This window comes from Odocoileus virginianus, chromosome 24 (assembly GCF_023699985.2).
Source record: "Odocoileus virginianus isolate 20LAN1187 ecotype Illinois chromosome 24, Ovbor_1.2, whole genome shotgun sequence".
Taxonomy (NCBI): Eukaryota; Metazoa; Chordata; class Mammalia; order Artiodactyla; family Cervidae; genus Odocoileus; species Odocoileus virginianus.
Genome location: NC_069697.1, coordinates 27563606 through 27587699, shown reverse-complemented (window position 1 = coordinate 27587699; position 24094 = coordinate 27563606). Strand labels below are relative to the sequence as shown.

Below are 24094 nucleotides of genomic sequence, written 5' to 3'. Positions count from 1 at the left end.
GAGAGCAAAAGAGATGAGGAAAGGTGAAACAGAGAGTAGATGCTAGGATGGCCAAGTCCGGGGCAGGCTATGAGCACGGTGCTCATTATCCCCAAACGCCCCGGCTCGAATCCAGGAGGTCTGCCCCGCCCGAGTCAGGGAGAGGCCCGCGATGACCAGACCGCCCCGCACGGCCCTGCCCGGCCGGCCGTCCGCCCCCGCCACCGCGGGCCCGCAGGGAGCTGGGTGGCGGCGACGCTGTCCTCAGGGAAGCGCATCATTCCAGCCTGGCCGGGCATGAGGCCGGGTCAGGATGCCCAGGTCGCAGGAGGAAAAGGAGGAGCTGGACCCAGCGCCCGGAGAGAAGAAAAGGGGAAGACCACGGCCAGAGATCGAAGCTCAGCGGAGGCACCCGTCCGGAAGGCCGAAGAACGGGAGAGCCCAGAGCCAGCAAAGTCTCCCCGGGAGCCCGGGACAGACAGAGTGGACTAAGAGCGCGGGAGACGCCCGGAGCGCACTATGCGCGGGTTCCAGCCCGCCCAGCCGGTCTACATCGCCGGCCGAGTCACGTGGCCCCAGAGGGCGTGCGGCTGCCCGGGCGGGGGGGCGCGAGGGGCCGGGGGCCGCTGCGAGCCCGCGGCGGCCCTGAAGTTCCCTCCCTGCGCGCAGTGCTGGCCCCCGGGTGCGGGAGCCGCCCACTGCCCCCCCGGGCCCGCCCCGCCGCGGGCCGCCTGCCTGGTATATAGCGCGCCCCCGCAGGCCCCGTGCCACGTCGCTAGCCACGCCGCGGGCACCCAAGACCGTGCGGCGCCCCCGAGCCAGCCCCCCGCCCCCTGCGCCGCCGCCCCGACGGGCGACCCCTGCGGGGGCTACTGCCTAAAGACCATGAAGAAGGAGGTGTGCTCCGTGGCCTTCCTCAAGGCAGTGTTCGCCGAGTTCCTGGCCACCCTCATCTTCGTCTTCTTCGGCCTCGGCTCGGCCCTCAAGTGGCCGTCGGCAATGCCCACCGTCCTGCAGATCTCGCTGGCCTTCGGCCTGGCCATAGGTACCATGGCCCAGGCCCTGGGGCCAGTGAGCGGTGGCCACATGAACCCCGCCATCACGCTGGCCCTCCTAGTGGGTAACCAGATCTCCCTGCTCCGGGCGGTCTTCTACCTGGTGGCCCAGCTGGTGGGCGCCATTGCCGGGGCCGCAATCCTCTACGGGCTGGCACCGTCCAACGCCCGAGGCAATCTGGCTGTCAATGCGGTGAGTGCCCAGGGGGCTGGCTGTGGGGCAGGGACCCTGGGGTGGGCTCTGGACCCGGCCCCCAAGCCCCATCTCTGGAATGGGTGGCACAGAGTGGACCAGCCAGCTCACACCTTTGCCAAGAAGGTCATAGCATCCTAAGGCCAGGAAGGTGAATCTCCGCGGCTGTGTGTGCTCTCAGCCGACTCCTCTGGTTCCTATCCGCCTCCTCTGCCTGCCCAACCCCCTCGTGCTGCCCCATCCCAGCCTCTGTCCCGGTACCTACTGCCTGCCTTTTCTTACCCCAGAACTTCTCTCTTCTCCTGTCTTACCTCCAAGTTCTTCTGTCCTCCTGGGCACCTGATCGCTCTTGTGTGGTCCTCAGTGGAGTGGCCTCATGGAACCATCAGAGAGAGCTGGGTTGTGATCCTGGCTTTGGTGACCCCAGCCTCTGTGGGTTTTGTGTTTCTCCTTCTCATTAGGTGAGAATGGCCATGACCTCCATAGAGTAGGGCTCGGGGTTATGTTTAGAAGCCAGCCTTGTGAACTCCCTAATGAGGTGCCCGTACATATGTTCTCTGATGAATATTGGTTTTGGCTCCTGGCCCCCTCCCCTTCCCCCCACCCCTGCCACCCCAGTTTCAGCCCCCTTGTCCCATGCAAACTGGGTTCATTAATCAAACACAGAGGAGGATTTTCTCGGCCATTGTCAAACCATGAGTCAGCCCCACCGGAGAGACGGGTTTGAGGTTTGGAACTGGCAGCGGGTCAGGCACGGGCAGGAGGCGGGCTTGGGGGTGCAGTAAGCAAACTGGGCAGCTGCCCTCAGGAGGGAGGGTAAATGCCAGCTTGTGGGGGTTGGGGCCTGGGCAGACCGGTGCCGGGCCAGTGTCCAGGAAGAGGTCCCCCAGCTTTGTCACTTGGGCCACAGCTTTGCGTTCCAAGCTGTGTGAGCACTGGCAAGTATATAGTCTCTCTGGCAAGTGACCTCCCTGAAGTGACAAAGCTTGGCTTCCAGGCACTTGGGCTCTAGGAGTCCCTGGAGACCAAGAGCCCCATACCTGCAGGTCCCTGGCCTTAGAGGCAGAGGAAGGCAGGGCTCCTAACACACCGTCCCCTTGCAGCTCAACAACAACACGACCGCGGGCCAGGCTGTGGTGGCGGAAATGATTCTGACCTTCCAGCTGGCACTCTGCGTCTTCTCCTCCACTGACTCCCGCCGCACCAGCCCTGTGGGCTCCCCAGCCCTGTCCATTGGTCTGTCCGTCACACTGGGCCACCTAGTGGGGGTGAGCAAAGGCGCCATTTGACCCCTCAGGGCAAATAATGGGGCCCTGGGGCAGCACCTTCTGGATCAGCGAGCCCCCAGTGAAGACCTAGAGTGGAGCTACTATACTCTGGCCCAGACCCAATCCCCTCAAACCTTCTCTGAGAAAATACGGGAGTGAGGGCGAGTTGGGATGGGGGCAGGAAACCAAGCCCAAGCTCAGGACAGAGAGAAAAGGAGGGATCCAGAGGGAACTGTGAAGGGAAAGGTCACCAGTCTAGGAATCGGGAGACAGTCAGAGACCTGGCTGAGCCCCTGAACTACTAGGAGACCCCAGGGTGGGTCCAGGCCTTGTGGGAGTGGACAGGCATGCTGCCCTCCTCACAGCCTCCTTCTCTCTGTCTAGATCTACTTCACAGGCTGCTCCATGAACCCGGCCCGATCTTTCGGTCCCGCAGTAATCATGAGTCGGTTCAGCTCCGCACACTGGGTAAGTCTGGACTCTCCCCTGTCTCCCTGGCAGTGAGCACCTAGAAACCCAGCCTTAGCAGCTGACAGTTAACAGGACTTTCTGGATGATGGGGGCCCAGAGCTTGGGGGTGACTGGAGAGAGATGGGGATGCAGCCAGAACAAGGGCAGGGGCAGATTTAGATGGCAGGGGACCCTGTTTGGGGGTCGAGGGGGGGGCAGGGACTGTGCATGTCTGTCCCTCTAGGGAAGGGAAGAGCATCTGTGCTCCAGTGTTGGTCTCTGAGGATTTGGTTTCCATCTTTCAGGGTGGTGGGGGGCAGGGAGGTCCAAGTGTCTGTCCTCTCTGACGTATTATTTATCTGTCCCTGTTGGGGACTGGGGAGAATCTTCCTTCCTGTGGGTCTGTCCCTCTTGACAATTTGTCTGTTATCTCCTTTGAGAGCTCATGGTCTCTCTCCAGAGTCTGTCTCTCTCCCTCTGTGGAAGGGAGAGGAGCTATGTTCATCTCTCTGAGGATCTCCATGTCTGTTCTCTCTGAAGGTTCATTTGTCTCTCTTTAGGGTGGGGTTGGTGGGCTTCCCAGGGGCGCTAGTGGTAAAGAACCTGCCTGCCAATGCAGGAGACATAAGAGACTGAGGATTCGATCCCTGGGTCGGGGAGATCCCCTGGAGAAGGACACGGCAAACCACTCCAGTATTCTTGCCTGGGGAATTCCATGGACAGAGAAGCCTAGCGGGCTGCAGTCCATACAGTCGCAAAGAGTCAAATGCGACTTGCAGCATGGCATAGTGGGGTTGGCGGGAGCCCTGTCCCTCTGGGGATGTCCATCTCCTCTCAGGACCTGGGTATCAGTGTCCTTTGTCATTGGGGAGTGGGGTATCAGTCAATCTGTCCCTGCAAAAGGGTGAATTCTTTCCTTCCGGAGATGTGGGAGTGTCTACGTCTGTCTCCTCTGCGAGGCCCCTGGGTCTGTCCTCTGGAGGGGAGGTCTCGGCTCCAAGGCCTGGGCTCAGCTCTGCCGCTGCCCTGTCTCTGCCAGGTGTTCTGGGTGGGGCCCATCGTGGGGGCTGCCACGGCTGCCATCATCTACTTCTACCTGCTCTTCCCCCACTCCCTGAGCCTGAGTGATCGTGCGGCCATCCTCAAGGGCACGTATGAGCCCGACGAGGACTGGGAGGAGAACCGAGAGGAGCGGAAGAAGACCATGGAGCTGACCGCCCACTGACCAGCATCACACAGGGGTCAGCCTCTCAGCCCCTGAACCGCAGGGGAGAAGAGGAGACGTGCATGACAGCAAGGCCTCCTCCGCCCGCAGCTGGGTCCTGCGGGCTGGGGCGGAGGTGCTGCTCGCCAGTCTGCGCAGTAAAGAGTTGGAAGCAAGAACACAGGATGGGACTCTTGGGGTAGGGGGCCAGGGGCTGGGGGCTGATGGGGAAGGGACAGGAAGTTCAGACCTCAGGGGTGGTGAGCTCAGTGCAGGCTGCGCCAGGGCCAGGCCAGGAAGGGGTGGCTTGGCAGTCTGTATCCCCTCCTCCTCCCCAGCCCCTCTTCAAGAGCCAGGAGGACCCCAGCCCCTGGGATGACAGGTGTTGACCCACCCCAGAGCTCCTTAGGTTCATTACATGCCACTTTATTTATTTCTGCTCAAGGATGCAGGGGGTAGGCTGCTGGTGTTTAAGGTGGGGGCTTCCCAATAAACCACTGACATTCATGTTTGGCCTGTGTTGCTCCAGAAGCCTCTCTCAGGATACTGTAGCTCCTCACTTTTCCTCTGCATCATCCCACAGCCCCCTCCACATTCTCCACAATCCTCTGCAGAAAGACAGGGAAACTGAGGCCAGGAGAGGCTTAGAGAGCCAGAGAGGCGGGGTTGAGAGGGCAGAGAGACCAAATGTAGGAACAGAGCTGGAGGTCAGGAGGGGGCAGTGGGAACAGAGAAGGTCCTCACCAAGCGGCCTGCCTGCTCACCCCTCTGTCCTCAGCTATGTCAAGTCCTTGCCACTTGAGGAGGGCCTGGCACCAGAGTCAGGGTGTGCTTAGCAGGGCGGAGGAGAAGTGAACCGGCCAGCAGCCCCTTGAGATGCCAAGGGGGTGACCAGCCAGGTCTGTCATTGGGCCAGGAGACACAGTCCTGGACTCCACTCTCGGCCCCTTGAGGTTCCAGAAAGGTGCCACGTTGGGAGCCTGTACTCAGAGGGAGAAGCCCCCTGCCCCCACCCCTATCGGAAGCCATACCCAACCCACCTCTTTTCTGGGTCTGCCTCCACCAGCCAGGGTTCCCACCGTCTTCCCCTTGACCTGCAGCTCTGCCCTTACTGCTCTTGTCCCCTTGCCACTGACATTCCTTAGGACACCTCCTTAAACTCACCAAGCCTCTGCCTCTTAAACTATAAAATGAGAATAAAAAAATGCTTCCCTCACAGGGTTGTTGTGGGGTCAGATTAAGGGAGGGAGTGAGATTCCTGGGACTGTGGGGAGAGGGGCAGATAAAGCTCAGGACACAGCTCTGGATCAGAGTTAGAGTCCGGCTTGGAGTTTAAGTCTGGTTGTACAACTCTGGATGACACAAGCTGTCCAAGTTTTAATTACTTCATCTGTAAAATGGGGATATTTGTACCCATTTCGTGGATTGTTGTGAAGATAAAATGAGACAATGGATAGAAAGGAAACACTTGTGCAGACATCTCAAATCAAGGGCTCGATTTGCTTGTATGCAAAGAAACCAGCGTGTCCACAGCTAGGCCCTCAGCCACACCCCAGTTCTGGAGGGCCTCTGCTTTCCTGAGAGTGTTTAACCCAAGCTCCCACTTCCCCCTGGTGTGGGAACCTCTCCTTGTGGTTTTCAGTTTTGCTCCAGAAGAGAAGGGGCCAGGAGATGGACTGAAAAGGGATGGGAGAAGCTATTGATAGTGGCTGACAAGGGTCAGTCCCAGGGGATGGGGGTGGGGTGGTGGATGTGTGAGAGCTCAGTTGCTTTTGTCGTGTCTGACTCTTAGCAACCCCATGCACTGTAGCCCGAGAGGCTCCTCTGTTCATGGGATTCTTCAGGCAAAAATACTGGAATGGGTTGCCACGACCTCCTCCAGGGGATCTTCCTCACCCAGGGATGATTGAACCCACGTCTCCTGCATCTCCTGCATTGCAGGCAGATTCTTTACTGCTGAGCCACTGGAGAAGCCCAAACTTGGGTCTGAAGAAGTGAAGTGAAGTCACTCAGTTGTATCTGAATCTTTGCAACCCCATGGACTGTAGCGTATCAGGCTCCTCCGTCCATGGGATTTTCCAGGCAAGAGTACTGGAGTGAGTTGCCATTTCCTTCTCCAGGGGATCTTCCCGACTCAGGGATCGAACCTCGGTCTCCCTCATTGTAGGCAGACGCTTTTACCGTCTGAGCCACCAGGGAAGTCTTGGGTCTAATATCTGTAAATGGGGGCTGCGGCCAGCCCTGCCCTGTCCTGCCTGCCTGGCAGCTTTATAGTTAACACCAAATGTCAGTGTGTATGAAGCCACAGTGAAGGAGCACATCCGCCCCGGACAGCTGCCTCCACCCCTGCCTCTATCCAAGAGCCCGGCGCAAGTGCCAGCTCTGACCAGCAGGGGGGGACCTCGTCCACCGAATCCATCGCTGCTGAGCCTCCTCTTCCCCCAAGTCCCGGGTCTGGGCTCCAGCCAGATGGAGAGCCGATGAGAGGGCACCTGAAGTCTTTCAGGTCTGGGTCCTCTGGACCAGCCCACCCCACTGTCGGGGAGTGGGTGCAGAAGAGAGGGTATTCCTTCCCCACTCACCGCCTCCTCTTTGCCCAAGGGCGGCCAGTTTCACCAGGTAGGAAGGTGGACACGGTGATAGGATGGAGAGATGGAGAAGGATCAGGGGTCAAGGCAGAGAATAGTGTTGGCTGTCTAGATGAATGGACAGGAGGTGGGGTGACTGGGAGGGTCGGCTCTTTCAACCCCAATCTGTGGATCAGTATATCAGACCTCACCCTTCCACACGGCTCAGGTGAGGTACAGTCTGGCCTCTCCATCCAGCCCAGCAACTTGGTTCCTTTCTCGGACGGACCCCAAGGGAAGCAGGACGGGGTGAATGGTGGGTCGATGAGGGACAGACCTTCAGGGATGGGAGGGGCACCCCGTCCGAGGGAGTCCGCGGACTAGGTGCCACGCGCCCGGCTATTTGGCCAGCAGAGGGCGCTGCGCCCCCTCCTGTCGGATCCTCCCCGAGCAGCTCGAGTCCCAGGCTGGCAGAGACCTGCGCACACACCGACCAGCACAAGCTAACCCCGCTCTGCGCGGATCTCCGGTTGTACCCAGCGGGCTGCGTCTTCTCCGCGTAGACTTCTCGCTCCGCATGTGTGCGGAGCCGCATCGCCTGTTCTCCATTCCTTCTCACAGGACCCCTGGGGATCAGACCTTGGTACCTGGCTGCACGTGTTCTCTGAGGGGTACACGTGTGTGTCCTATCCCAGCACACACATGCTCAGTCACCCCCTCTGACCCTCTGCTCCACCTGAAGACAGAACCCAGACGAGCCTTCCTTCTCCGTAGGCTGCTTCCTCCCTTTCCCCTCCCCCTGTGTCCAGGGATGGCCAGTTTCCCCAGGTGGACATGGTGACATGATGGAGAGATGGAGGGCTAGCGGTCAAGACAGAGAATGGGCACAGGGTTGACTGTCTAGATGGATGGACAAGAGGAGGGGTTGCTGGGAGGGTCGGCTCTCTCAGCCACCCTCTGAGCCTTTGCTTCTTCTTTCCAGGTTTTAGTGCAGTGGGTGAGGGGATACAAGGGAGATGACCTTGAATCCTTCCCTTTCTGTCATGTTTATTGTTCCTCCTCATCATCTCCCCATCATCCCTCCTCCTTTCTCTCCTTCTTGCTCCCCCATCCCTTCCCAGCCCTGGGATAGGACCTTAGTCAGCACTCACGCTGCCCCAAGTGGACTTGCACACACACACACACACACACACACACGCGCGCGCGCACGCGCGCGCACATCTGCTCATATGTGGAGATGCCCACCCTGGCAGTCTAGGGAGCCCAGAGACAGGCCTCTGACGAGTGAGAGCGCACGTCTACCTGACAGGGAGCTGTAGACAGCCAGGTGTGGGGCTTGACAAAAACTCTTGGAGCGTGAGTGACCTCAAAAGCATGCCACCAGGGCCCCGGAAGGCTAGGTCCAGGGACATGCTGGCTACAGCAAGTTCTGGCCAATGTCCACCTGTCCTGGACAGATGAATGACCAAGTTCCAGGCCAGGCAGGATCCCAGGAGACGCTGCTCCATGTCAGCTGGAGACCAGGGCCACCACCCACTGAAGGCTCTCAACCCCAGGGCCCAGAGCAAGGGCCTCAGGTGCTGTTTGTCCTGGATCATTTCTAACCCAGCACGGTCTTCACAGCTCTCACTGGAGTGGGAAGGGAGGTGACAATCCTAATAATTACCATTTTCTGACTTTCTCCAAGGCATCAGCACATTCACTCCTAACAACATATTAGGGAGGTGGGAACTAACATCTCCACTTTTTTTTTTGGCCCGGAGGCACAGCTTGCAGGATCTTAGTTCCCCAACCAGGGACTGAAACCTGGCCCCCGGCAGTGAAAACTCAGAATGCTAACCACTGAACCACCAGGGAATTCCCATCACCTCCACTTTAAAAGTGGGGAAGCTGAGGTGACAGCAGTTAAACACTGGTCGGGGGTGCAGAGCACACGGCAGTATTCAAATGCTTTCTCTTTCTTTTCAAAGGTTCTCAATAGACAGGCATTATTGCTGTTTGGTGCCTGTGTACGGGTGCAGAAATTGAGGCCAGGTAATATGCAGGGACTGGGCAGTGTCTGTCCTCAGGCCCTCTATGACCCTGTCTGAGGGGAGCAAAGGAGGGAGATGCCCTTGAAATTCGCTGGGACAGCCCCGAGGCAGGGAATTCCCCCCACCCCTCCGTGCCAGGGACTAATGTCACTCACACTGTCCCCGCAGCCACATTCCTTCAGTCTTGAGTGTTTCTTGAAAGATTCCTTCATGCCACGCAAGCCTGGGAGTCTGCACGGGAACAGTGGCAGCACCAAGGAGGTCAAAGCCAGAAGTAGCCACTAGTTATTCCCAAGCCCATCTTCTCTATGAAGTTTGCCCTGACTCTGCTGGAGGGGGGAAATTAGGGCAGGCTTCATAGAGGAATTGAACTTGAGCAAAGTCTTGAAAGAAAACCAAAGAAGAAAGGCATTCCAAACCCAGAGTCTCCACTACTCGGTGATTACCCAGGCACGTTACAAAGAGCCAGCCAGGAAGAGGGAGAAGTGAAAATCACAGATGAAGCTGGGAATGGCCAAGAGAGGTCCCCAGTCACTCAAAGGGAGCCAGGAACCCAAGGAGGGGCCCAGGAGAAGGGCTGCCTCTTCTTCAGGACCAGAGGGAAGCTGGCAAGGGCATAGGGGGCTGCAGGTGAGCTTGCAGCTGCAGGGGCAGGGGAGGATATGCGAAGACTTGCCAGCTGGTTTCACTTTCTAGGTATGACAAGAGGCAAATCGATCTGCTGGAAGAAAGCCAGAGCAAGGTAGGATACTCAAAGAGAGTAGGGAAGATTTGAAGTAGGGCTTAGAAGAATAAGGAGAGAGCTGCCTGGGGACAGTGTGGTGTACAGATTACTGAGACCCCCTCCTGAGGCCAGAGACCATGGGCTTGTCAAGGCAACAGTCTGCATGGCTGGGCGAGTTTCTCCAGCAGGGCTCAGCAGCACAGATGGGAGCAGAAGGGTGTGGAGGAGAATGTGCATGGAGGGAAACAGTGGGGGGCAGGGAGGGCAGGGTGCAGAGAATGGGGAGCTGGGACAGAGGACACTGCAAGGTGAGATGCCAGGGGATCTGGCTGGACAGGGTAGAGTCAGGTCAGGAGGTGGGATGAACAGAAAGGGGAGGGGGGAGGGATGTAGCTGGAATTGAAGTGGGGGAGGGTGGATGGACAGAGCCTGTGGTCACAGTCGGGATAGTTCACTTGAAGATTTCAGAAGGCCTGTCCCAGGTAAGGACAGGTATAATAAGGCTGTAAGGTGAGCTGGCTGGAATGAAGCAGACATGAAAGCCACCTGTCTCCAGGTCAGGAAACTTATTCACTCATGCATTCATCCAGCAAATATTTATTGAGCACCTACTGCAGGACTGAGCCAATCCCCATGCAAGAGGTTACATGCAGGGATGAACAAAACTTGGTTCATGCCCCTCTAAGGGGCTCACTGCCTCACTGGGGTGATACATTAACACCATGAAAACACCTCATGGTGACTGTAGTGTAAATGGCCAGGTGTGGTGAGGAGTCCTCACCCAGGAAAGGGGGAGGTGATGTCAATGCTGAGCCTTAGGAATAGGTGGTTGTTGTTCAGTTGCCTAGTCGTGTCTGACTCTTTGCAACCTCATGGACTGCAGCATGCCAGGCCTCCCTGTCCTTCACCATCTCCCGGAGTTGCCCCAATTTCATGTTCATTGCTTCAGTGATGCTGTCCAGCTATCTCATCCCCTGATGTCCTTCTGCCCTCAATCTTTCCCAGCATCAGGGACTTTTCCAATGGATCGTCTGTTTTCATCAGAAATCAATCAGGGCTCCCCCAAACAAAGGATGTGGGGTGGGCTTTCCAGGGAGAGGAGAGAGTATCCCCCAAGGGGAGACCAGCATAAAGTATTCTAGAACCACTGGCCATTTGGTGAGGCCAGAGGGTAAAGGACAAGGCGAGAAGTGGGGAGAGGTGAGGCAGGAGAAGCAGGGTCCCAGAGGACTGTGGAGGCCAGGTACGGAGCTCACAGAGGCGACCAGAGGCTTTGAAGGGATTTTAGCGGGGAGCAGCAGGATCAGATTTGCATTTTAGAAAGATCACTCAGGCTGCAGTGTGGATAATTGATTGGAGCGGAGCAAGGGAGACGACAGAGAGAATGGTTGGAGGCTGCAGGGCAGCAGGGGTGGCAAGAAGAGGGCAGTGTCAGGAAATACTTGGGATTCAGCATCAGTAGGACTTGATGCCTTGGCTGGACGGGGGCGGGAGGGTGAGGTCAAGGATGCTTCGCAGGTGCCACCAACTGAGCTGGGGATAACAGGAGTGCATTCAGGGGGCCTGGAGAGAAAAGAGGATCTCATCGTGAGACACATCACATTTGGGGAGCCTGCGGACACCAGGGGACACTTACTGGGCAGGGACACATGGCTCCGGCCGCGGCCTGGGCACTCTGATGTGGGTAAGAGGTGACGAGTGTAATATTTTAGCAGCTCAGCAGGTTCTTCTTAGGGACAAAACACTGCTGTTGGAGAAAATACCTTGGTATATTACTGGGGGTTAAAGGGCAGAGCCTAGGTGTGGGTAAACTAGGGCCAGCACAGTCACAAGAGTGGTAAGCTGCCCTGTGAAGAGGCAGAAGAGGGTGAAGTCAGTGGAGACTCCAGACTGGTGGGCAGCAGAGGTACCCACTGCCACAGGCGTCACCAAGTAGCTGTGGAACAACCCCCCCATCTGCCCCTCTGCACCCCCGCAGGCACACGTCCTCAGTGAAGTTGACCCCATTCACATCAGCTTTCAGAGAGTGGTGTTCTAGGTGGAAATGGAGGAAAGAGCTTCCTTCACATCTGGGTTTATGGGGTGCAGAATAGTGTGAGCCCATTTGGAGGCCAAGTCTGCAGGCAAAGGGGGCCAGGAGACTAGGAGCCTGGGGGCGGAGGGTGCACAGAGCCCGCTGACGTAGGCCTTGGACTTGGGGATCTGAGTGATCTCGTTCTAAGCTGACATCGCAGATGGGAGTGTCCTAGAGTCACCTGTGGCCCCTAGATTGGGTGTCAGCCAGCAGCAGACTTAGGCCTGTCCAGCTTGGAAAACTCCTGGGGGGTTCCAGTTCAGTGCCCAAGGACAGCCCCCCTCCTTGACTGTCATGTGAGTTTAGGGTGGGGCGGGCGTGTGGCCACCCCCACACCTCCCACCCCACCCCCAGACACACATAATCCTGTCACCTGCCCCCTGCCAGTCTGACCAGCTTGGTCCTTGAAGCAGCAGCGCCGTGAAGGAGCTGCAGGCTGGGGCCGGAGCAGCTGGAGGCAGAGACCAGAAGAGAAACATAGACCTGGGAGCAAAGGCGCCAAGGCCTGGGCGCGATGGAGTCAGGCCGGCGCAGCTTGGCCAAGATGCTGGTGAGCCGGCTCTGGATGACCATCAGCAAGGCTCTGTTTGCCGAGTTCCTGGCCACAGGACTGTACGTGTTCTTTGGCGTGGGCTCGGCTCTAAGATGGCCCCTGGCGCTTCCCTCTGTGCTGCAGATCGCCATCACCTTCAACCTGGCCACGGCCGTGATCGTGCAGATCACCTGGAAGGCCAGCGGGGCCCACGTCAACCCTGCCGTGACGCTGGCCTTCCTCGTGGGCTCCCAGATCTCCCTGCCCCGGGCTGTGGCCTATGTGGCTGCCCAGCTGGCAGGGGCCACGGCGGGAGCTGCTCTGCTTTACGGGGTCACGCCTGGGGACATCCGAGAAAACTTTGGGGTCAATATGGTAGGTGCAGGGAGGGGGAGGGGCAGGTATATACAGATGGTAAGTGGGGAGGGCCAGGCCAGGGAGGAGGGGATATGCAGAGCAAGTGCTCCACACCTGCTCTGGGAACGTGGGACTCTGGGGAAAGACCATGGCCTCAGTGCAGGCAGAGCAGGAAGGGGACTGTGGTGTGAGGAACAGTGGGGAAAGGGGGGACAAGAAGAAACCACAGTAAGGGCCAGGAGTGGGAGGAGGACCAGGCACTTCAGGGTTGGAGCAGCAGGGGAGAGGTGGGGCTGTGGGGGCAGCAGGGGACCCTGCACCTACTTCACCTCCCCAGTCCACACCCCCTCCCCACCCCCCACCTGTTTCCTCCTGTTCCTCCGTCCCCAGCACTCTGAGCCTGTCTCACCTCCCCAGATTTCTCTAATCACCCGTGTTCCACCTACGTCCCTGAGTCCCCACCTTCCACTCCTACGCACTGCCCCTCCCAGGCAGCCCACGGGCGAGCATCGTGCAACACAGCTTCTCCAGCCTTCTCTCCTCCACCAGCCCTGGGCCCCCACCTCCCCCTGGACCGTGGCCCCGACCACCCTATGGAGTGGGTGGGGTGCTGCTCACTCCCGCAGGGAGTAAGTGTCCGTGTGGGCTCACTTCAGGGCTCACCTGAACCCCAGTGCACCGCTCTCCCCAGCCCATTAGCTCCTTAAGTCCTGGGGCTGACGGTGGCAAGGTGTCGCACCCCTTACCGTGAGGAACGAGGGCCCAGGGCTCACTATCCCCCGGCAAAGTCCGCTGGCTCCAGCGTAACCCACCCCCAACCCGCCCGCCCCGCCCGCCCCGCACAGGTCCGGAGCAGTGCCTCGACCGGCCAGGCGGTGGCGGTAGAGCTCATCTTGACCCTCCAGCTCGTGCTCTGCGTTTTCGCCTCCACCGACAGCCGTCAGACCACGGGCTCCCCCGCAGCCACAATTGGAGCCTCGGTGGCAGTGGGCCACCTCATCGGGGTAAGGGGCATAGGGGACACCTGCCTGTGTACCCACTGGCCCCTCCCTGGGGAGGTGGCAAGGGCCCTGGTGGCCAGGAAGTGTCCCTCCCCAAACTTTTCATGCCCTGGAGCCAAGGCTATGCCCCATCTCAGGCCCAGGGTAGGGCGACCCAGAGACCCAGTCTGGGGCTGGGGCTTGAGCGGGGATGAAGGGGACTGTCCTCTCCCAGGCCTGCCTTCAGGCTGCTCACGCCCTGCCCTGCACTCACTCCCCAGTTCTATTTCACCGGCTGCTCCATGAACCCAGCCCGCTCCTTTGGTTCCGCCGTCATCGTGGGGAAGTTTGAAGTCCACTGGGTGAGACCCTCTGCCGGCAGCCAGGGGAGGGGCGAGGCCCCAGTGCCCATAGGGACTTTCACCAGCAGGGGGGCCCCAGACACTGGGGGAGACAAGGCTCCCTGCCACAGAGCATCTTCACTCCCAGGGGAGGTTTCCCTAAGCTCGGAAGACCAGGGCCAGCATCCTTTCTTGCCCGCCTCAAGGTCGGGGGCACCCAGTAGACTGGTGAGAAGTGGGCCAGGGCCGGCGCGGCAGCCTTGGCCCAGGCCTCAAGTCCTGGCTGCTTCCTTATTCACTTCCTCCAGCTGGACCAGTTTCCAAACTTGGATAGAGAAAAAGACAAACAGAAATAGACACACAAACACAGCAGCAGGGACAGGAGGAGCACTAGCCAGAGTTCTGGGCTGGAACGGGGGAGGTGAGAGGAGGGAGGCAGGGGTGGTGGGGGCCTGACCCGACCCCGGGGAGGCGAGGTCCCTTCACCTGCAGAGACTCAGTGTTGGGGTTCCTGGGGGGTGGGGGGGGGAGGCAATGGACAAGACTTGTGCTTCTCGAATTTGCCACCTTGTAGAAAGCTCCAGGGCTCCCAGGAGACCAAGTTAACACTGGAAAGCAGGCAGAATCCCAGAGACACCCTGTGGTCTTGACGGCTCACGAGCAGGGCATCTGCTTTTGCCTCCTCAGATCTTCTGGGTGGGACCCTTGACGGGAGCCGTCCTGGCTTCGCTGATCTACAACTTCATCCTGTTCCCTGACACCAAGACCCTGGCCCAGCGACTGGCCATCCTCACAGGCAGTGCAGAAATAGAGAAAACGGAAGGGGAGGAACTCCAGAAAAAAGAAACCCAGTCCAACTCAGAGGACACTGAGATGGAGAGTGTGTGTCAGGTGGCATAGAGTTTGGCCTCTGCCCTCAAGCTTCTGAAAAGAGCCCTGAAAATGGACAGCATGCTTTGTATAGATTTCAGATTTTCCTGGGGAGATGGGGGGCTCGTGAGGTGGGGTGGGAAGGCTTGGCCTCTTGACCTAACAGGGTGGGCAGAGGATCCCCAGCATTACATTTCTAGAAGGAACCTGGGAAGCAAATCTGGTGTTTCCTCCTCTTTCATCACTTTTAATGGGGCTGAGCAGAGGGAGGCAGGGGAATTCATCACCATTCTCCCTCTCACCTGTCTGGACCCCAGGCAGGACCCTGGGCTTCCAGGTCCCCATGTCTTGGAGAAAAGGAATCTGAGCCCAAACAGGATCTCTGCTCAGAGGCTGTGGGGACCTCTGGGAACCCTAACTTCTCACCCCACTGTTGGAAGGAGGATCCAGACTTCCCAGAAGAATCTGGTCCTAGGCCAGCCTCTGAGCTCCAAGGAGGGATGTCTCTGACCTTGGATGTGGATGGGGGATGTGGCTCCCCCTCAGACTGGGGGCTTCCTGAGGCCAGATTATCCCCTCCCAATAGATCTTCATTCCTCACTCCTCCAAATGAGGAATCAGCAGAGAGCCCCTCCCTTGGGAAGGGCTGGCACAGAGAGAAACCTTTTCTCCAGCTAGTGGAGGGGCAGGATACAGGCATGGGAGGTTCAACCCAGACAGGCCTTTCTCCCCAGTTGTTCTCCTGCCTTCCACTCCAGCCTTATCCACAGAAGCAATCCTGAGGGGGAAACATCCCATTGCAGCACTGACCTAGGCCTGAAGAAGCCATCTCCAGACTCATCTCAGCTCTGCCGGGATCTCCCATAAGCTGCTGAATATGCCCCAAGGATGGTGGGAAGTCAGGAATAACCCAGGAAACCAAGATTTGCAATTCAGTGCCTCTGAAGGACTCCCGGAGTCTCACCTAGTTGGTTAATATTTACAAGCTGCTATAAATCTACTCTGCCTATGACGTGGGATCCTGTCTGCATCTCAGCTTCCTCAGCTGTAAAATGGGCTGTACAATTTTCCCCCAAGATTGATGTTAAACAAGAGGTTGGAAAATGTTTTTGGAAGTTAAAATGATAGAACAGAAAAACAAATCCAATAAATGGTGATTATTGTTGCTGTTACTGTAATTATTGGGTTTGAATACAACTGCTGTTGATAATGGGAAGAAGGAGAGGGAGATTGAGAGGGAGGGAAAAGTGAGTAGGCTTTTCTCATTTCATCTGCTCTACTTTACTCAAGGCCCTGCCCTCTTCTCTCCTGGACCTACTGACCCGGGAGCTTTGTGTGTGTGGAGGGGGTGAGGGGGGAACAGGAGTCAGGTTGGGGAGGGACCCTAGAATGAAGAGACAAGCTAGGAAAAGTCAATTTTTCTCATCTCTATGGCGCCCATCACTATGGTACCCTGCACTACAGCAGTCAAAAGCACGAAAAACAGGTCCTTTTCCATGATGTCTCTAAAGGGACTAGAGATAGGGGAGGGGCTGCCAGTCTCCCAAGGACAGGGCAACAGGGCCCATTCTGTGACAGTGCAGTGGCTGAGTCCTAAGAGCTAGTGGCCACAGCAGCTGTGTTCTGTAATATGGTCAGTGCAGAGAACCACTCACATCTCTCCAAGCTGGGCCCCACTCATTCATCTTCACAATCTCTCAGAGCCCAGGGCCTCCTGTGCCCTTTATGAGCAGGGACAGCTGGGCATGCACGTGTGTGTGTTTGTGTGTGCGCGTGTGCACACGCGCGTGTGTGTGACTGACTTGCTAAAGGTCACCCAGCTCAGTACCACAGCCCTCCCAAGGTCTCCCTAGCTCCCAGCTTAGAATTTTCCAAGACAGAGCTCCAAGGGGGCTTATACAAGCAGCAGCCAGAGAAAGGAAGGAAGCAGGAACTAGAAGGTTGAAGAGGGCAGGGGGGTGGAGCTCCTGCAGCAAGCTCTTAAGCTCCTAGACAAATTATCTCCGCATCCCTGAGAGCCAAGCACGCAGTGGGTGCTCAATAAAAGTTTGATGAATGAATGACTGAGGCTGGGCGGCTGGGGAGGGAGGGGAGGTGGTAATTGATCAAGAGGAGAGCTCGGGAGTCACTGCTCCAAATAAGCCAAGAAGACAGCAGCTGAGAAGCCTATGCTGGAAGGCTGGGGGAGCTGGGGAGAGGGTGCACAGGCTCCTGCCCCTACCCTAGAGCAGAGCGTGGAACCTCTGTCCCAGGAACTTCCTGGCCAAGAGGACAAGGGTGATTGCCTGAAGAGAAAGCTGGGCGCTATTTTCCCAAACAGTTCTATAAAGCTGTGCTCTGTCAGAATAGACTAGAGCAAGAGACAAGCTTCATGAGAAGTGAGGAATTAGGTTAGAATCTGAAGAGCATCCAAAGTTAGACACAGGAATGAGTAACCAAAGGTTAGCTTCTCCTTCTCTGGAGCCCTTTAATAGGACAGTTGGCCATCTGCTCGGATGTGGGAAGGGCTGGCCTTTGGGGAGCCAAATTTCAGTGGCTCCAGCCAGGGTCTTGGCTTCACAGGCACAACCGGAGCCTGGATTGGGGGGGGGGCTTGGGGAGGACAGAGACCCAACCACGCAGACCCTTGGTGTGCACTCCCTTCCTCCCTTTTGTCAGGGGAAGTTTTTAATTAATGGTGTGTAATCTGATCTGGCCCTTCTCCCTGCTGAGTGCTGCCTTCAATCAGCGGAGCCATCTGCAATTGCAATTCATAATTCTCCTGAAAGGGAGGGGGGCCTGGGACGGGTGCCTTGGTGATTAATACAATTAGCCTTTTATGTTGATGATTGTCTTAGCAGGAGCAGATGATGCGAGCGCAGAGCCTAGGCTGTCACATCCCCACTGGCTGGCAGACAGCCCCTCTCCATTCCCCACCCCCATTGCCTCCCCCGGGTTTAAAGAGGACACAGGTCTAATCTGGGACCATGCTGCACAGTGGGGGGGCTCCACGGAGGGAGCTCCTGGGACTGAGAGGAGAGGAACAAGACAACTATCCAGAGACGTTCACTTTCCAAAGAAAAACACTTGGACTTAAAGGATTCTGTGCATCAAGATTTTTGTTTTTGTTTCTTAAATAGTAAAGACCATATAAAGATAGAATAGGGGTTGAAAGGGTTGAAAGTTTAAACGCGGGCTCAGCTGCATGGACTCTGGCAAGTTATTTCAGGATCCCGAGCCTTAGTTTCCTCATTTGGAAAACAGGGTCTGTTCCTAAGGGGCTGGAAGAAACCCAACGGGGCCTGACATATACACAGCTCATTCAGTGGTGGTTTTCAGCATCATCGAGGTAGACTGCCATGCTCTCTGCAGAAAAGTTCAGCTGTTTCTCCTGCAGTTTTTATCATGACCAGGCTATTACTAAAGAAGGGATCACTTCCTTCCCATACACAAGGCTGAGCTTGAATAAAGGAGACAGAGAGGGAGTGTGTGTGTGTGTGTTGGGGGACAATGGGGAGGCAGTGAGGAGTGTGTGTGTGTGTCTTGGGGGACAATGGGGAGGCAGTGAGGATGAGGAGTGTGTGTGTGTGTGTGTGTGTTGGGGGACAATGGGGAGGCAGTGAGGAGGATCCCAGAAGAAAGAGGAGTCAAAAATCAAACCTAAGAAAGAGAAGTAAGGCCCACCTCAGAACACAGTGGTGAAGCATTTGGAGGGACTGCGGTTTGGGGGAGATTCAATGAAGCAAAGGAGGCTGGGTGGATATGAAGCGGTGAAAAGAGCAGGGCTTTGAGCACCTGGAATCTCAGATGAAAGTAAACAAAAGGGAAACAGCTAACAGAGCTGAGGTTTAAGAGGCAGCATAGATCAAAATCTATGATCTTTAATCTATAATGAGGTCAACTGATCTGGAACAAGCTAATTGGGGTTTTGATGGGAGACTCTGCTGGGTCAGGAGAGGTGATCAGCTCGGCCCCTCTGGGCTCACAGCGCAGTTCTCCAAGATCTGGAACAAGAAGAGAGCTCCCAGCAATAGAGGTGTTAACCGACAGCCAACGCCAGGCCCCTGGAATGTCAGGGGGAGGACAGGGAGGGACGGAGGGAGGGGAGAGGTTAGGGCTAATCAAGAGGAAGCTTCCGGCCAAGAGGTCACCACTCGGGCAGCTGGGGCAGGGGGTCTGCACAGCCAAGCTCTGTAATCACTTCTCAGGGGGGAGCAGCTACACTGAGGAGCAGTCACATATTTAGCAAAAGCTGCAGAGGGGAGGCATGGTTAGTGAAGGGGGGTTATGAGACTGGGGAGCCCAAAGGCACTAATTAATAGGCTGCAGTTAAAGGGCAGAAAAGCAGGGAATGGAAATTTTTCAGAGCTCTGATTAAGTCAGATAAAGAGTCAGTTTCTGCCTGAGCTGGGGGTGGAAGACGCCAGAGACAGAGACCAACAACTCCCCTGCACCCCCGCGGACAGATGGAACAAGGCTCAGGCAGGCCGGGGCCCAGCCCTGGGTCAGAAGAGAAAAGAGGACAGCAGTCCAGGACAGTGACCAGTTACAGAGCACCAACCCAGAGGTCCTTCCCCAGCCCTGTTGATGCTTCCAGGCCTCTTGAGCTGCCAGGTTCATCCTGAGACCCAGCTTTCAAGTCATCAGCTCCGGGCGCTCTGAAGCCTCCAGCTCCTCCCTCCTCTAAAGTTCCACAGCACTCTGCACCCACCTCCGTCCTGGCACTGAACCCATCTCTTCATAGTTTTGGGAACACCTCTCTCTACCCAAGCAAGAAGACTTTCTTAAGCAAAATTATATTTTTAGTCTCATCTCCAGGCAACAGGTTCCTTAACTTGACCATCTGTCCCCTTTTTTTGTCGGTGCCCATAACATGGCCTTCCAGTTTCCAGTAAGGAAAGTGAAAGTGTTAGTCGCTCAGTCACGTCCAACTCTTTACAACCAGGCTCCTCTGTCCATGGGATTCTCCAGGCAAGAATACTGGAGTGGGCTGCCGTGTCCTTCTCCAGGGAATGTTCCCAGGGATCAACCCCAAATCTCCTGCATTGCAGGTGGATTCTTCACGTCTGAGCCACCAAGGAAGCCCCACTTCTGCAAGGAGGAAAGACCTCTGGCATTCTAGATTTGGTGAGCCAACTGGACAAAGCATTGCACAGATTATCTAACACCTCCGTGTAAAGAACCTTGGATGTTTCAATGCTGTACTGATTTCAGAACTCTATCAGGATGTGTTGTTATATCATGGCCATTGATCCACTGAGCCTCATTGATCCACAATGCCTTCTTTCCCCTTCTCCAACTCAGGGGTCACATGTAAGGGTTCTGGGGTCATGACTAGGGCAGATTTTGATTCTCTCCTACACATTGCTTGTCTGCTTCTTCATACCAGTTGTCCTGGGGCTAGGCCTTGTTTTTCCTACACTGCAACTGCCCTCAGACCTGGGGAAACTCCTCGTTTTAATCTCTCTCTGATCACAGCTAAGTAGAAAGTTCCCTTGTCTCCACGTTGGGGCTAGCCAACAGCCTACCTCTCATGAACAGCTAATATTTCCAAGCCAAACAATCTGGATGATAAGATGCACTGCTACTGTACAAGCCACTGAAGAAAAGCACTGTTGTAGACCACTGATTATGAGAACCTAATTCTCATTAAATTGTATTTTTAAGTGCATTTTACAGTCAAGGAAATGATCATTTCTCCTTCAAGTCTTGGCTCCTTAACTCAGATTTGGGATGGAAAGCCCAAGTGGGACCGCATCGCAGGTCTCAAGTCTTCTTCCTTAGATAACACTCATTGCCCTCGTAAGCACTCAACTCCTCCATGCATCTGTTGCTATTCCAGCTTTTAAATGCTCAGGCTGCCCCTCACAGTGAGCATCTCTTCTCCTTCAGCACCAGGGAGTCCACTGAAGAGAACCCCACTTTTTTTCACAGAGGCAAAACAAAACACAAACCCTGTCAAAGCCAGGATTGCCATTTTTGAGATCATCACCTAGCACTCTGACACCAATTATCCAACCACTTCCCACCCTACAGGGCTACCTGCCCCCGAGCCTCCAGACCAGGGCCCTGAGAAGACGCCGAGATTAGTCATTTCCTCTGAAGCGGGCTAAGACGGCGCCATTAAGCTGCAGACTGCAGGCAGTTCCCGTTAAAGCAAAGCAGCTGGAAAGGGCTTAGCCCTTTAATGCTAGCAGCTGTATCTCCACAGTGTGGCTGCTCTGCTGAGGGGCTGGACTCTGTCCAGAAGCATCAAGCATTTAGCCCCAGTCGATGTATATTAACCTAGGAGGAGAGCAGCCAGCTCCCTGGGAAGAGGGGAGGTGGTTCAGTTAAGCACCTCCACCCCCAGTCTTTGCTTTCCAATGAGGAAGAAAAATCCCAGCCCCTTTGTAGGGCTCACTCTACTAAAATCTGGACAAATGGTATCATCTCACAGACAGAAAGAGCTTTTCTCACAGGTAGCAAGAACTCCATTTTTAAAACTCACCTAAGGACAGAGCCACTTATTAGGTTTTTTGTTTGTTTTTAACATTTGGCTGCACTGGGTCTAGTGGTGACTTGTGGGCTTAGTTGGCCCTGCGGCCTATGGGCTCTTAGTTCCCTGACTGGGAATCAAACCCACACCCCCTGCATTGGGAGAATGAAGGCTTAACCACTGGACCATCAGGGAAGTCCCTCCACGTGTTAGTTTTGACAAGACTTTAGGCCACTAACCAGGCAGGCACTCGTTCTCCTTTGACCTTATTTTTTTCCTCTCAAGTCTCAAGTATTCTTTGGATCCCAGGTGTGCATTTGTGTGAACACAACAAATGGGCTTCCTCTTTTCCAAGAGCCCCGGGCTCTGGGGGTGATGAGGGAGAAAGCTGAACAGCTCTCAGAAAGCCCTGGCACAGAGCTGGCTGCTGAAGAGAGATCACTCGAAGACTTCTTACTCAAAGCCAGATGGTGAACATGAGACGGGGTGAGAGCTAATGCCACTCAGGGGAAAGCCAATAAGCTAATCCGCTGACATGTCTCTAGAAGCGGGCTGATGGCTTTGGCTCAGAGACTTGCCTGATCTTAGCTCTGAGCTTCGGAGCACACAAGATGCACATGGGTGGCCTGGGAACAGACTCCCACCAGGACAACCTTAAGCTCATCCTCCACCAGCCCATCCTCTCTTTCCACACAGAAGATAGCACCAGACCACCAAGCCCAGGTCCTCCAACCTACCCAACAACCCAACATTAAGGAATATTCCAATCCCAATGCTTTTCTCAGCGGTCTGGGTCTTCCTGCTCTTTCTGGGTCATCTGTCGAGAGCGCATAGGCACGTCCACATACAGCCAGCCCTGAGTCGAATTACTTACATACTTAATAATATATTATAGGACCCATGATGTTGAGGAAATCTGAAGTAGCAAACACCACAGCTAACCTCCAGAGCAGGAGCTGTAATCTCCAGGTTCTAATCCCAGTTAAACTACAATTTATGAGAATTTGAGTCAAATTACTTCACTAAGTTTGTCATCAACTGGGATCACATCACCTATTCCACCACCACACATGAGTGTGGTGGGGTCAAATGTTAAATGGAAGCACCCTGTATATTGTAAGTCACCACATTACATTTCCTAGAGGCTTTGTGGAGAATCAGTTCTTAATTCCATCTTCATTGATGACCAGAGAAGATATTAACTGGCAAGTGCTTTATTAGAAGTCTAAACATCCATTTACATGTGTCTAAGCCCAACACACATATGGTGTCCAACTGTGTGAGATGAAAGTGTAATGCTGTATAAAAACAGTGAGACTAAATGAAGCCTGGCAAGAGTTACAGAGGGAGAAGGTATACAAAAGCGAAGATTCCTGCTTCCAACTCTGTGTCCCTGAAAAGTGGCCTCCTTTCCCATCCCACACGACTGCAGAGGACAAGGCTCCCACACACTGCAAGGTTATTCCTGGTGACGTCAAGCTGTCTTCAGCCTGACTTCGTGAATAGAAACCATCAACAAATATAGACTCCGAAAATGAGAATCTCACAAATCATCCAAGTTAAGGACCTCTTGGTCTGGGGCCTTTCACTTATTTACAAAATATACCAGCTACAGGGAGATTTTATTTTTTTTTAATTACTAAATTCTTAGGTGAAGTGGCCACTCTCCAAACCCTGTTTATACTAACAGCACAATGACTAACATGCCCTGACTCTGCAGGCTTAAAAGCTTTTCGCACCAGTGGCTGAAGCTTGAGTCACGACCGAGATTATCATTAAAGCACACGGATCAAGAACCTACTGTGTGAGCTGCGCCAACTTGAACTCTGCACCTGCCACCCTTGCTTCTCAGGTCTGGACACCACAGCAGCTCTTTCCCCAGTCCTGCCGAGAATCTAAGAAATGGTGACACATGATCAAGCAGACTGCTCAGTATTCCAGGCACAGCCTTGGGTCGCCCAAACACTTCCCAATAGGAAACCACATACTGGATGTACATGCACACGTACATGTACAGGTGTGTCTGTCTACCTATCCGAAGGCTGACGTGGGCAGAGAGGTCCTACTATAACCAAACAAACAAAAACAGCAAGCCTGGGATCTCTGCTCTCAGCACTCCACAGTGCTCCCCGTCACTCTGTGCCCCTCAGTAACTGAAGCATGAATTTAGGAACTCAAGATCCCTTTCAATGCCACAGGGTCAGTTCATAGCCAAAAATGACTTTTTTCCCACAGTTAACTCAACTGAGCACCCTACAGTCTTCTGATGGAAACTCAAAATGCCTTCTTGCCCTCTATTTCTGCAAGCAAAGAACTCACCTTCTTAAGGAAGAAAAAAAATCATTAAATATCCAGTAATAAACACCAACTGTTGCTCCTAAATCAAACCATGTAATGCTTGCCCAGTTAAATAAACATCAAACTCAGGAGCCTTACACAGATGGATGGAGATGAATGGATTTAAAGATGTAAATATTCTGGCTATTAGCAAGTGGGCTAATAAAGCCAAACTGCATAAAGACAAAGTAAGAGGCAACGTCAGAAAGGGTTAGGAGCAGGAGGTGGGGGTGACACCTATTCCCAAGCCCCTGCCATAGATCTCACATCAAGGGAGTACAATTTAATTAAGAAAGCCCTCAAAAGTCAAGTTGTTCCACATGAAGCACTGTTAAAGAAGTTGAAGGTTGGTGCATATTTCCCTCTGCTAATATCAGAATTATTTTCATGGCTAAGGTCTCTTGGCCTAGCCCAGAAACCAAGCAACTGGCTGCCAACATTTGACACACAGGACCATTTCCTTTTTCGTTAATGGGCCATCAGTTCCTGCATAGGGTCTTCTTTTGCCTTCACTCACATTATACAATCCATTTGCTTCCTCCACATTAGTGACTTAAAATGTACCTGGGGAGATACTACAGAACAGCAAATATGGAGACAGGCCAACACTAAGCTTGCAGAGAAATAAGAAAGGAGACAGCATCTAGGACAAAGTTTTAAAAAAAAATCCTAA

The 24094-nt window shown here is 55.0% G+C and overlaps 2 protein-coding genes across 3 annotated transcripts; both read left to right on the top strand.

The window, feature by feature from the left end:
- The first annotated feature begins 221 nt into the window (after positions 1-221).
- On the top strand, positions 222-5368 carry AQP5 (aquaporin 5). Of its 2 annotated transcripts, XM_020908247.2 has the most exons (4): positions 246-1227; positions 2331-2495; positions 2880-2963; positions 3985-5368. In XM_020908247.2, the coding sequence occupies exons 1-4, from the start codon at positions 499-501 to the stop codon at positions 4168-4170; spliced, it is 1164 nt and encodes a 387-aa protein (XP_020763906.2). In that variant the 5' UTR covers positions 246-498; the 3' UTR covers positions 4171-5368. The 2 variants fall into 2 exon arrangements, with proteins under 2 accessions (XP_070310559.1, XP_020763906.2); XM_070454458.1 differs by lacking the exon at positions 2331-2495 and having other exon boundaries at positions 222-1227.
- A 6693-nt stretch (positions 5369-12061) lies between these two features.
- Positions 12062-15716, top strand: AQP6 (aquaporin 6). Its single transcript, XM_070454867.1, has 4 exons — positions 12062-12454; positions 13282-13440; positions 13698-13778; positions 14445-15716. Exons 1-4 carry the CDS (start codon positions 12062-12064, stop codon positions 14655-14657), a joined length of 846 nt encoding a protein of 281 aa, XP_070310968.1. The 3' UTR covers positions 14658-15716.
- Positions 15717-24094: the final 8378 nt, after the last annotated feature.

Bases quoted from the DNA above. Each gene is read 5' to 3' on its own strand.
- AQP5 (XM_020908247.2), top strand. From the start codon at position 499: ATGCGCGGGTTCCAGCCCGCCCAGCCGGTCTACATCGCCGGCCGAGTC. The intron at 1,228-2,330 runs GTGAGTGCCCAG...GTCCCCTTGCAG, and splicing joins GCAATCTGGCTGTCAATGCG to CTCAACAACAACACGACCGC. The intron at 2,496-2,879 runs GTGAGCAAAGGC...CTCTCTGTCTAG, and splicing joins CACTGGGCCACCTAGTGGGG to ATCTACTTCACAGGCTGCTC.
- AQP6 (XM_070454867.1), top strand. From the start codon at position 12,062: ATGGAGTCAGGCCGGCGCAGCTTGGCCAAGATGCTGGTGAGCCGGCTC. The intron at 12,455-13,281 runs GTAGGTGCAGGG...CGCCCCGCACAG, and splicing joins AAAACTTTGGGGTCAATATG to GTCCGGAGCAGTGCCTCGAC. The intron at 13,779-14,444 runs GTGAGACCCTCT...TTGCCTCCTCAG, and splicing joins GGAAGTTTGAAGTCCACTGG to ATCTTCTGGGTGGGACCCTT.